At 44.7% G+C, this 13,631-nt stretch overlaps 1 protein-coding gene across 1 annotated transcript in view; it reads left to right on the forward strand.

The window, feature by feature from the left end:
• Positions 1-1,806: 1,806 nt before the first annotated feature.
• LOC131592499 (RNA-binding E3 ubiquitin-protein ligase MEX3C-like) overlaps positions 1,807-13,631 on the forward strand; it is a 54,015-nt gene continuing 42,190 nt past the window's right edge. Inside the window, exon 1 of the mRNA XM_058864048.1 lies at positions 1,807-2,607. Coding sequence (XP_058720031.1) covers positions 2,019-2,607 — 589 coding nt within the window. The 5' untranslated portion in view covers positions 1,807-2,018. The remainder of the gene's footprint in view (positions 2,608-13,631) is intronic.

Raw genomic sequence — 13,631 nt, forward strand, 5'->3', positions numbered from 1 at the left:
AACTCTAAAAGCCTTTCAAATTCTTCTCTTGCTGCTTCAACCTTTGGATTCACTATCAGCAGAAGGGTATTGTTCTATCAACAGGGATTCTCCTTCAGCTGGCTAGGCTATTGTTCTTTGGTTATATAGTAACTAACAGTTGGTATCCTATAGCTCAAAGCTAGTTTTCATTTCTATTTTGATTCTAGGTTTCATATTTTCAGAACCTTTTGCTAAACAATCATATTTATAAGGTTTCCCTGTTTCATCCTTCCCAACACAGTCTAGCTGAATAAATGAATCCCAACAATTTTTGGTGAGACATCATTTTGGAGAATGCTAAGGAAACTGGGATTTCACTTTACCTGCAGATGTTAGAAATACGGTCCTCTTGGGGGTTATATGTAGAGAATATTTTAACAGAAGGTGGGCATATTTTAGTAAAAGCCTGTCTGCACAAGCCAGCCTTTGCTATAAGTGGCGATATTAAAGGCTAATGTCCCTGAAACTCTCCTGAAGCAGAGAAAATGAAGGAAAACAATATCCTTGTGTATGAAAGAAAAAATGTAAACCTATGTGCATTAGCCAATAGTAACTTGTTTAGCCCGCGGACCCAGTAAAACCCTATAAAAGGTGTGCTAAAGATAGAAATAAACAGCGTTCACTATACTTCTGTGAAGAGTTGTGAATAGTCTAGCGGTCTCTCAATAGTTATAAATGCCTTGGAAATTACTGGAATTTAGCAAGATAGTGCTGGAAACCATACACTTCTAATCTGTGTTTCAAATACGAGCTGGTCATTTATGGGCGAGCAGCAGGATGTGTCCCCAAGAGTCTCCAGAACTACAGAGACCTAGAATCAAGGAATGGTTTGGATTGGAAGGAATTGTAAAGATCCCTGCCAGGGGCAAGGACACATTCCACTAGACCAGGTTGCTCAAAGCCTCATCCAATCTGGCCTTGGTAGGAGTTGCCGTGTAGGATTTATGGGGAGCATTTGTTGTGTGTGAAGTCATGTTGCTGCCACAGCAGGGACGGCCCTGAAGCTGTGAACTCATTTTGCCATTCAAAAGAGCAAATTTAAGCACACCAAGAGGCAAAACTTCAGCTACATCAACTGGCTTCCAACTGCATCTACATTTGATATACCCCATCATCCTTCCATACTGCCTACTCCTTCCGACAATAGTCATGTAACTATTTTACAACCAATATAGATAGAAGTTTGGAGAATTACACATTTCTTTATTGACTGCAAAGTCATTATACAAGTCTATAACCTCAAATATGAGCATGGTAGAAAGAACTTGATATTCCTAAAGCAGATGCCATAAAAACTTCATTGGATTCTAATTTGTAGTATAGGCTATAAATTAGTCAAGCTGCAGTGCTCATACCATGTCCCTGACACATTGGGCTGTCCTTGAAGACGCTCTGTTTAATAAGCAACTAACTCAGTGAGAGATAACTTTCAAGCACTTTATTATGGTTGTATTAAGATGTCCACAGCCAATTGCCTTTGCTTTTAGCACAGAGAAGGAAGATGAGCTCCGTTAGGGATGGTAAGTGGCAAATCACAGAGCCTTTACCTCAGTGGGGAAACACACAAGGTATGAGGGGAAAGAGGGCACCACGTCCATCAGAGACGTTTGGGTTTTATTTTTGTTTGTTTTGGGGATCATCCCGTCTCACCAGACCTTAACTCACAGCACCCCACCGTCCCAGGACTCACGAAGCGCTGAGGCGGCGGGGCCGTGGGTGGGGCCTCCCCACATCCCACAGGTTCCATTCGCCTCTGGCGCTGCCCAGGAACCGGCTCTTCCGCCCAATGGCGATTCGGCGAGCGCGGGGCGGGACCACCTCCTCCACCTCCTTTCTGCTGCCCCTCCTATTCCAGCGCCGTCTGTGGTCTTGCCGTGGGTACAGTTATGGGGCAAAAGGTACGCTGAGAGAGTGGCCCTGGGGCCCGGGTCGTGCTCCTCACGGCATGGCGGCTCTGCGCCGCTAGGCCCCGCCCGGCCTGTGGTGCATTTTTCGCCATGCCGAGCAGCAGCACCGCCGCGGCCTCCCGTGCCGCCGAACTGTCACGCCTCCCCCCCCCCCCGCTGCTGCTGCTCCAGCAGCGCATCTCCGGCCTCGGCTTCCGCGACCACGGCCTGCCCGCCGGAGGCAGTGGAGTGATGGGGGTGGCCCAGCAGCGGGCGGGCTTGGCGCCGCCGCCCGACTCCCTCGGGGAGCCGAGGCTTGTCGGAGTGGGGGAGGCGGCGGCGAGGGGAGAGGGAGATCTGGAGCTGGAGGAAGAAGAGGACGAAGAGGACCACCTGGCCGCGCTGCTGCTGCTCTCCACATCTTCCTCGCCCTCCCAGCCGATCCCGCTGCTGCCGGCGTTGGGATCCGTCCTGCTCTCGCCCGCTCTCAATGAGCAGGAGGTAGCGGCGGGGGCGCACGATCCTGAGGGCATGATGGCGGCAATGTTGTCCCACGTTTACGGCGGCGGCCTGAGTGGCGGCGGTGCGGTGGGCCTCAGCGGCGAGCAGACGGCGCTGCTTCGCGGAAAGAGCGTCAACACCACCGAGTGCGTGCCCGTGCCCAGCTCTGAGCATGTGGCTGAGATTGTGGGCCGCCAGGGTGAGTGGAGGATTGGATGGGGTATGGGGCGGCCTGGGCCTGCTGCCCTTCCTCGGGGTTCGTGGCAGGCCTCTCACGCCCCTGGGGTGTGCCCCTTCGGGGCCGGCTGCAGGAGCCCCTTGCCTCGGTAGTAGCGTTATGCCAACCTCTCCCTCCCAGACCCCGGCTTCCCCTTGGGGGCTAGGATGCTGGCACCAGGCCAGCCCTGCTTGAGAAGGCGAGTGCAAGGACTGGATTAGCTCAGACCTTCCGTTTTTGTTCATCTGAGCTGTAAAATGCAGTGGATAGCCTGGCAAAGTACAGGTAGGTGTTGGCATAGGCTTTGCTCTTCAGTGACGCTTGGATCGTGGTCTTTACTGAGAATGCCTTTCACTGTAGGAACTTAGTACTGTGTTTTACAAAGATTTTTGAGTGAAGGGTTTTAATTTGCCTTGGAAAGCAAGGTATGGGCTGGCACTCTTCCTACAGCTTTTCACAGTGCTCACCGATTACAAAGACCTGAGGAGTCAACGAGATGGAGAAAGGAGCCATGTTTAGCCCTCCTCTGTGTGAAAGCCCTTGTCTTTCTGTTCGGGTTATGGCTTCCTGTTGATTGCTGTTGCTACACTCGATGGGTCTCTATTATGTCATTAGGATGAGGTCATATCAGTGATGTCACCTTCATTTTGTGCCTCTCGTGGTCTTGTGGGAGCGGTGCTTGGAGGAGTTAGAAAGATGTTTTACACCAGTTTTCTAGTGACGAACCTAATTTTTAAAGCCCTTTTTATATATTGAGAGAAGCACAGAGCAGTGTCAAGTGTAGGTGTGGAAATGCAGACAATGAAGTTGCCATTATCTCTTCCCTTTCTGTGTTATTTTTTATTGTTTTGGGGGTGGTGCATCTCATTTGCTGATGAGCTGTGATAATGAACAGTTATGCTGCCTAGTCTCTCTACACTAGTGTGGCTTTGGATTGTTTTTTTCCCTTGAGTATGGAAAAAATGGTAAGATTGGTCTAAACCAGTGTGGTACTAAAGAAAGGCTCACTGAGCACCAATGCTTAGGAGGACTTGTTTTCTCTTTCTACATTTATTTTAGGTTTCTAGCAGTTAAGAAAGGGGGTTTTGCTATATGTGTCAAAGGAGAACAGAAGGTTTTGCGGCAGAAATTTGCAGGTAGCTTCCTCTGATGCAGACAAGTCTGTTCTGTTCAAGCAGAAAATTTCTTTTCCAAGAAATGGTGTTTCAATGTCTTAAGACTGTTCATGTGTCACTGGGGATGGTGGGCAGAGGACAGGGGGGTGGGTGGAAAACAGAACTGAAAACCATGATTGCTACAGTTCTCTAAAGGAGAAATAGAAATGGTTTAGCTTCATGGACTGATTAGGCTGCCATATTTATTCTCCACCAGATCAGGGTTGTTCTCTGTAGTATATTTTTCAGTACTTTGATGTAACGTGCCAGCCGTGGGTGGGGAGATGAAACTCACGACTTGTACTCCAGGTGCTCATGAGACAAAACAGCCTTGTTTATTATCCAGAACTCACTTAAATACTCAATTCAAATTTCCCAGGCTAGACAGCCATTGGCTGATACTTCTCTCTCTGCCCAGCTTCCTGGCCAGTGGTGTGCTTCCTTTTCAGCTTGCATGGGGCTGGCCGAGGGTTCCCTTTAACTTATCCAGGGACATGTTCAGACATGAATTAGGCTAGCTGAATTAGATCTGTGTTATGGTCAGAGTTACTTTGTTCAGTCCAGTCCAGCTGTACTGTGACAATACTGTGACACTTTGAGTCACTTAAAGACAAGATAATGGAGTTTGCATAAAAATAGGATCATTGTTCCTGAGGGTTCATTTGCTGCTTCTGCTTTTATTTTTCATCTGGTGTAACACTGTTTGGCTTGTGATAAAATATTTAGCCTTGATGGGGAGGGATTTTACAATACAAAGAATTAGGGCTGCAAAAGAGGAAGGAGCAGGAGTGGAGGGAGAGGTAAAAAAAATTGTTACCAAATATACTTGCATGAAAGCTTTGTGCAAGGAGACCCTTCAAAAGTCTCATTCATGGGAGACATGCTTAAAGACTGCCTTATGTAAGTTGCATTAGTTCCACTAAATATTTGTCAAATGTCTTAAGACATACTAGTCCTTGCATCCCCTTTTATGGTCCAGAACTGCAATGGCTCATTGCATGGGTTAGAGGTGCTTGCTTTCTCATTCACTTGCTTTGCATGTGTCTGTGCCCTAGCCCACAAAGTGTTGTCAGTTGTAGTGCAGCTTGGTCTGCCTTGAGCAAGGCTGGTCAGAGCTGCATCCTTCACAGATCATTCTGCTCTCTGTAAAACTGAAGATGCATATTCTCTTCCTAGCAGACATCCTAACCAGCTGGTTACGTTGTCATACTTTCCACTAGACCAGATTGCACAAAGCCCCATCCAACCTGGCCTTAAACACTTCCACAGATGGGGTATCCACAGCTGCTCTGGGCAACCTGTTCCAGTACCTCACCACCCTCACAGGAAAGAATTTCTTCCTAATATCTAATCTAAACCTACTCTCAGTTTGGATCTATTCCCTCTTGTTCTGTCACTACATGCTGTTGCAAATAGTTTCTTTCCATCTTTCTTGTAGGTTCCCTTCAGGTACTGGAAGTCTGTGATTAGGTCACCCCAAAGCCTTCTCTTTTCCAGGCTCAACCATCCCAATTCTCTTAGCCTTTCTTCATAGGAGAGGTGCTTCATCCCAATAATCTTGGTGGCCTCCTCTGGACTCCAACAGGTCAATGTCCTTCCTATTCTGGGGACCCCAGAGCTGTATATAGCACTGCAGGTAGGGTTTCATGAGAGCAGAGGAGAGAGACAGAATCACCTCTCTTGCCTTGCTGCCCATACTGCTGTTGATGCAGCCCAGGATACGGTTGGCTTTCTGGGCTGTAAGTGCACATTGCCAGCTCATGTCCAGCTTCTCATCTACCAGCACCACCAAGTCCTTCTTGGCAGGGCTGCTCTTGATCTCTTCATCCCCCAGCCTGGATTGCCCTGACCCAGGTGCAGGACCTTGCACTTGGTCCTGTTGAACCTCATGAGATTCTCATGGGCCCACTTCTCAAGCTTGTCCAGGTCCCTTTGGATGGCATCCCATCCCTCAGGTGTGTCAACAGCACCACTCAGCTTGGTGTCATTTGCAAATTTGCCGAGGGTGCACTCAATCCCTTTGTCTATGTCATTAATGAAGATATTAAATAACACTGGTCCCAGTACAGACCCCTGAGGGACACTGCTTTTCACTGATGTCCGTTGGGACTCTGAGCTGTTGACCGCTACCTTCTGGATGCAACTGTCCAACAAATTTTTTATCCATCTAACAGTCCACTCATCAAATCCATCTCTTTCCAATTTAGAGAGAAGGATGTTGTGTGGGACTGTGTCACAGGCCTTACAGAAGTCCAGATAAATTTTATCTGTAGCCCTTCCCTTGTTCACTGATGTAGTCACTCCATCATAGAAGGCCACTAAGTTGGTCAGGCAGGACTTGCCCTTGGTAAAGCTGTGCTGGCTGTCCTGAATCACCTCTTTGTCCTCCATGTGCCTTAGCACAGCTTCTAGGAGGCTCTGTTCCATGATCTTCCCAGGATTATCTTTAACAAATTTTAGATGTTTTATGCCAGACTCCTATGTACTGCAGTACTTTAATTATATAAGGGTGATGAGATTGAAATGCTACTTCTGATAGATTTCCACAAAGATTAGGTTCATATTCTTTCTGTTGCTGTCTGAGGTATTAAAAAAAACTTGAAATGTTTACAGCCTAAAAACATCAGCTCTGAAATACCAGGAATGCTGAGTTTGATCTAGGCTTTGCTTGAGGCCTCACTGATGTGCCTGAAAGCATGTTTTTTGTAAGTCTATCCTGGGGTGACTTTATGATACTGATATTCCCAGTCTCTTGCTTTATATATGTATTAAGTTCTGCACCCTTAAGATTAGCTTTGGGAGCTGGGGAAGTTGAAACTGCTGGAGGCTGATGGGAGTTTTTTTCTCCTGACCAATAACTGGCCATTTCTGAGACTTGACAGTGATTTTGACCATTGAAAAGTGAGATCAACCTGTGAACACCACCTTTTTGTTCTCTTTGGTTTCCGGCTTTTGAAGAGGTAACAGGCTCTGGCTCAGCCTCTTTTCCCCCCGCCCCACCAGGCCAGACAAGGCTGCAGAAGGGTGGGGGGGGAAAAGCGGAGCTGGCCGGCCTGACTCGGTTTCAGTTTTTGCTGCTGAACTGAAACCTGACACCATGAACATCTGCAGCTTCAGCAAGACTTTAACTCTTTTACTACCCAGATGAGACTTGCAGATTAATCCTTTTTTTTTTCCCAGAGAGAGGAAGAGAGAGAGGGAGTGATCAACATGTAAGGAGACACCATAAAACCATCAAAGACAGTGAAGAAAAGAATTAAGTTTAGAGGAGGAAGAGAAATAAGGAGATGCTTTAATAAACTGAAATATTTTTCTGTTAAAGCTATGGAGATGGACAGTAGTGTTCTGAAAAAAAAACTCCTTTAATTCATGACAGAGTATATTGGGAGGAATGGACTGTTTCAAACTGTGGATTTTGAGCAAATAGTGAAGTGGTTGTGATACTGTGAGATGCTGGAACAGAGGGGGAGAAGTAATAGTTGAAGACTTGTGGCCTTTAAGAGGCAAAGAGAAAACTTCTGTTTCCAGAGGGGCTCACAAAAACAGATGAAGACAACTTTTGCCTTTGAATAACTCATCCTTAAAAATGACATCCCTAGACTCATTTGACCCATAACACACCTTAGAGTGATGTGAAATGGGAGGAGTAAACTAATGACAGGATTTCCGGGCAGCTGGCATCAGAGAAATAGAAAGCTATGAAGAAAAATAGTTTTCTTGTGAAAAACTCCATAGATTAACAGAAGAAGACTTCTTTTTCTCTACAAAGACTGATGAAAGGACTCTAGCAGGAATTGGGACTGTTTTAAACACCAAAGTGGTTTTTTTTGTCTCTATGTTGTCATGTAAACAAGGGAATGGTTGAGTAGTTGGGGGAAAAAGGGTTTCTGGAGGTCTTATTCTTGTAGTTTTTGTTAATAAACTTTCTTTGTTCCTTTTAAGTTTTAAGCCTGTTTTTCTCTTGTTCTAATTCATATCTCACAGCAAGAAATAAGTAAGTTTTCTAGTGATTTTTTTAGTTACTGCTTTAAAACCACAACAAAGTCCTAACTGAAAAAGTAATGATAACCAGAATTTCACAGTATTCTTTATCCAAATTTAAGTTTTTGCTCAGTGGAAGAGAATCTTTAGACACTTTATCAGACCAAAGGAGCTTCTGAGTCCTAAGCAAGCTGTAAACAAGCAAAGACCTTATGGAGCATGCATTTAACATTTTTTCAATTGTGTGTGAGTTTCAGAAATAAATACAGCACTTAAGGCAGTGAAGTGGTGTTTCCACAGCCCTGCTCTAAATTGCTGGATTCCAGATTAGAAACATAGAATGCTTTCAGTTGGAAGGCACCTTAAAGATCATCTAGTTTCAACCCTCCCCTGCCATGGGCAGGGGCACCTTTCACTAGATCAGGTTGCTCAGGGTCCCATCCAACCTGGCCCTGAAAACTTCCAGGGATGGGGCATCCACAACTTCTCTGAACAATTTTTTCCAGTGCTTCACCACCCTTTGAGTAAAGAGTTTCTTCCTAACATCTCCTCTAAACCTGCCCTCTTTCCGTTTAAAACCATTGCCCCTTGTGCTGTCACTATCTGCTTGTATAAAGAGCCCCTCTCCCTCCTTTTTATAAATCCCCTTTAGGTACTGGAAGGCTGCAATGAGGTTTCTCTGAAGCCTTCTCTCCATGCTGAACAATCCCATGTCTCAGCCTGTCTTCATAGGAGAGAGGTCTGCCAATCCTCTGATAATCTTTGTGGCCTCCTCTGGACCCACTGTAACAGGTCCACGTCTTTCTTGTGCTGAGGACCCCAGACCTGGACACAGTACTCCAGGTGGGGCCTTAGAAAGGCAGAGTAGAGGGGGAGAAGCACCTCCCTCAACCTGCTGGGCATGTCTTTTGCTGCAGCCCAGGGTCTTGTGTGGGCATTTTTGCTGGTAGCTGTGCACAGATGTGGAATGCCACAGCTATAGAAGGTGTGGAGTGCTTGTGTCCTGGTTTAGGGTAAATTTAGGAGAAAACCTCCAGTGGGGCTCCCCCCCGGGAAGCAAACCCACGTGGCCCTTTTCCCCCACCCCCCAACCGGTTTGGGAAGAGATTTCTCTGAGAGAAGTGGAAAAAACCTGTTTATTTCACAGGCACAGCACTACCCAGCACAAGAAGGAACAGTATCAAATTACAAAACCTCTCGCCCTTCAGAAGAGATGACAAACTTCAGAGGGTCTCTTTCCTGTGGGTGTTTGCTCTGTTATCAGTCCCTCTGGCGCTGGAAAATGCCGCTGCCCAGGCTGGGCTCCCGGTAGTCCACGGGTGCAAGCTCCCGGTGCTCCCCCGAGTCCCCAGTCCAAAGCAGGTTCGATTTGTTTCAGAAAAAGGGAAAGAAAACAGTCCAGGAAGACCTCTCTGCTCCGGCTAGTTGGAAAGCCAAGGCGATCTGTGTCTTGTTGTCTGTCTGTGCTGTAGTCAAAACTCCCGATGCGGGGGGAGCAAGTACAGTCTCTGATAACAGACTCGGTGCTTCTTTTCCACTCACTTTTAGTCTCAGATGGAATTTTAAGAATATAAAACCTGTGTCTGGGTTAGGTGGACGAATTGGGATACAATTTAACATCATAATCAACCCAGGACAGCTTGAAATGTACCTTGTGGTTGATAGTTGAAACTATGTTGGAGGTTGCTGGGTTACTGTGACAGTAGTTCAATGTGTTGCTGCTGGAAGCATTTACATCACTGGAAAAGACTTAAGTCTTTAATGAATAGTTAAGTGCTCCTGCGGGTTTTCAAGCAAGGTGGGCACCCTGGCTAGAGCCAGCACGGGTGGCTATCCTCAGCCGCGCGGACCACATCCCACAGCATCAATGTGATGGATGGCGAATATGGTGATTTATTGCAGGGAAACTTAACATTTTATAGCCTGGGGTCACTGTGTTACTCCCATCTGCTTACATCACACTTAGGTGCTATTGGCTAATTGCAGGAGGTTTTACTATCCTAACAAAGAGGGGGGTTTGCTAACTTTCCGTTACATCCCGAAATCTTCAGATCGCCAGGCCTTAAACTACAACATGCTCCTTAAAAGTTGTGTATTATTTCTGAAACCTGGCAGGTTTTTGTGCCTTTTTTTCCTTTTTTCAATGTTATTTTTATTAATCTTGAATGTTATCAGCCTTTTCTTATTCCCCTTGCCTCCCAAAAAATGAAGTTGACAGACACTTGTTGGGGTAGTGCAATATATTTCTTTGTCGTCTTTGAGGTAGAAAAATCTCAAAGGTGAACAAGAAAGGAAAAGATTTTTGTATCCTTTTATTCTTGTACAGACATGCAGCTGGGAGGCAGGAAAACTAGATTTTGTTCCAGGCAGTGTACAAGCTTCCTGTATGAATTTGAACTAGCTGTTGAATCCACCCTTTGCTAACTTGGCCAGTCATCATGCTGAGCAGAAAAGCTCTACTTCCTTTGCTGTCAGGAGCTAAAAATCCTGCATGCATGTGATAGATTGGCATTTAAGGAAAAAAAAAAAAAAAAAATTAAGAAGCACCTAAGGAAGTTAAGGATGCTGGAGGCTGATGTGAGTTTTTTCTCCTGGCCAATAACTGGCCATTTCTGAGAATTGACAGTAGTTTTGACCATTGAAAAGTGAGATCAACCTGTGAACACTACCCTTTAAAACCTAAGCCTGGGAATTTCCTAGCTCTCTTGGTTTCTGGTTTTGAAAGGTAACAGAACTCCAGCTGGCTCCCATCCCCTCCCCAGGCCATGCGGCCCAGGTGGGGGGCTGGGCTTGGCCTGCTGCAGCTCCTGGCAGGAGATGGAGCCTGCAGGGGTTCCCCAGGCCGGGGCCGTGCTCTGCTGCAGCCTCCCAGGAAGTCACTGGGGTGGCTGAAGCTTTTTCCAGGGGGGCCCTGATTCTAGGTGCTGCTGAGCTGAGATCTGACTCCATGAATACCTGCTGCAGCTTGAGCCAGATTTTAACCTTTTCACTACCCAGATGAGACCTGCAGATATTGAGAGACCGCCAGCTTTTTCACCACTCTTCACAGAAGTAAAAGTGAACGCCGTTTATTTCTATCTTTAGCACACTTATATAGGGTTTTACAGGGTCCGCAGGCTAAGCAAGTTACCATTGGCTAATGCACATAGGTTTACATTTTTCTCCTGTACACAAGGATATTGTTTTGCTTTACTCTTTCTTCTGCAGGAAGGTTTCAAGGACTTTAGCCTTTAATATCATGACTTATTTCAAAGACTGGTTTGTGCAGACAGGCCTTTTTACTAATAGATAAAATATAGCAATAATTCCCCCTTTCTCTTTTTGCACAAACCAGGCTTGGGATGTGACTCATTCTATGCTTTTCTGAAGACAAGATAACATACAATTTAAACTGTCATCCTGATTAACATTATAAGTAAAGTCTGTCCCCTTTCTAGCACAAGAGACCTCAACCATCCAGTGATACCCCAGCTGGTGAACCAACTTCTAATGGGGTCACTATCTTCTTTCAGGGCATGTAACCCATCTTGTAGCTGATGTAGTTGCTTATGGATGGAAACTGAATGATCAGTAAGATTCAGACAGCACATGCCTTCAAACTCTTCACAACCATGTCCTTGTGCTAAGAGCAAAAAGTCAACTGCAGCTCAATTTTGTAATACTGCATGACGTACACTACTCACAGCGGCTGAAAGTTCACTTAACATTGTGAATGTGAAGTTCAATTCTTTCTTAGTCTAACAAGTGAGCCTTTTTGGAGTTGCTAAGCTTTAATTCATTCAGGCTTCACTTTGACTGATATTTTTTATTTTATCAGCTACATTCAGCAATTGGTATAAGCTTGGATGGAAACAAAGTAAGTTTCCCAAGATAACAGGGTCTTCTATGTAGATTAGCAGGAATTCCATTCCATGCTCTGTCTCCACAGATTAGGAATATGGAACTAGGTAATCGCTTTGGTAATTGTCCTGTGAGATTGCACTGTGAGTAAAAAGCTTTACTTTCAGTGGTAGTAATGAGATCAACTATAGGGTTGACTGCAGCCCAGTGCTGCATTACTTTGTTAGAATGGCTTTTGTTGGGGGTTCAAACATTATCCATCCACCTGAGGTATTGGTGGAACCTAACAAATCTAATTCTTCTGGGGGCTCTATGGTAACATTGAGAACTTGGATAATTTTTGCTTGCCAGCAGGCTTCAAGTTGTCTTAATGTGAAGCCAACAGTGCGATTGCACTCTTGCAACATTGCCAATCGATTCAGTTGAGTCTCATTACTAATTAAGCCTTTAAATGCTTGAGGATCCCATTCAGGGACTGCTATGAGACAGGTGCGAAAAGGATCTCCAGGGGTGGGTAGGCTCAGACACATTGACCTTTGGCCAGTTCACTGTGCCAGAGTGACCCATATGTTCTGTCGCTTTTGGATGTTAGTTAGCAGACAGTTGGTTGGGACTATACACAGCACAATTACTAAAAGCAGTTTGTTCCATGCAAATGACACCATGCCTGCAGACTCACAATTAAGGCATTAACGTTAAATGAACTTTCAAAGATGTTTGCACTAGCTTTTGAAGGGGGAATACTTATACTTTATACTAATATAACAATTACTACACAGACTAAACTCTTTATCTTAAACTATTATCTAACTACTTTTAACACATGTCCTCTGGTATATATGTAGTCTAAGCATGAAAGCAGTTTGCTGAAAGGGTAAACACACAACTACAATTTGCTTTATATACAGTTAGATGGAGTCTACACTTCTCTTAGATCTTCTACAGAATTTCTCTCACAAACAGACTATGATTTAACACTATTCAGTTTTGGAACGTTCACTGCTCCCGTGATGTCAGCTGGCAGCTGATCGGTGACTGAGGGCTTCGATGTTTAGGTTGTTCTTCACATCCTTCTAAATCTTAAAACAGAAGATAATTGAAAAATTGGTAGAGACACAACATCATAATAACAACATAAAATTTCTGTTGGCAGCTGTCTGTGTAGTGTTCAGATACAACTGTGTTCTGACAGCTCCACTTCTGATCCATGTCTGGAGTACTAAGGCTGTGTGCTGACTTCTCTGTTCACTGCATCTCATGTGTTCAGAGGCAGACAGTCTGGTCAGATGAACAGGTGACCTTCTTGAACCTGCCAACAAAACACAGACACTTCTCCCTTTGAAGTTAATGAATTACACTAATCAAATGCTTTTAGGGCATCAATTTCCCCTTTTTTTTTTTTTTTTTAAAAATGAGATGTACTTCTGTTATAAACATCAACATCAACACAAAACCATATATACAATGAATAAAAACTTATGGCAATTAAAAACCAATCAAATTATAAACATTATTAATAACATATGTAATATAAAACTACTGTTAATTACTAAAACACTGCACCAGCATCCCATAGTTTGCAAACAAACAGAAACCAAAAAAAATCAGTGAAGGATTGGATAACCACCTCTGGAAATGATTCTCCAAGCCCACTTCAAAATTGATCCAGCTGTCATATTAATAGGGTCAAAATTCTGAGTCAAAAAGTGACGCAAATACTGATTTGGTACAGAAAACATCTGGATCTGTTGGCAAACATTCTGTCCAGGTAAAGTCAAGGCTTGGCCAGGGCCTAGGCTTTAAACTGGAAAGATGCCTCTTAACTCATTTTTAAAACAAGGTTCTCAATAGTAGCAGCTATGAGATGCTTACAGCACAGCAAACTGTTAAAATGCATTTGTACAAAGCAAATGATCAGGAGCCTTAGGTACCAGACCAATTAAACCATTCAGTAGTTGGTTTAATCTGAAGCCTCTCCCATGGCAGCTGACCCTCAACAATGGTACATCTTCTTAAAATTCTGGAAACACT

The sequence above is a fragment of the Poecile atricapillus genome, chromosome W (genome assembly GCF_030490865.1).
Source record: "Poecile atricapillus isolate bPoeAtr1 chromosome W, bPoeAtr1.hap1, whole genome shotgun sequence".
Taxonomy (NCBI): Eukaryota; Metazoa; Chordata; class Aves; order Passeriformes; family Paridae; genus Poecile; species Poecile atricapillus.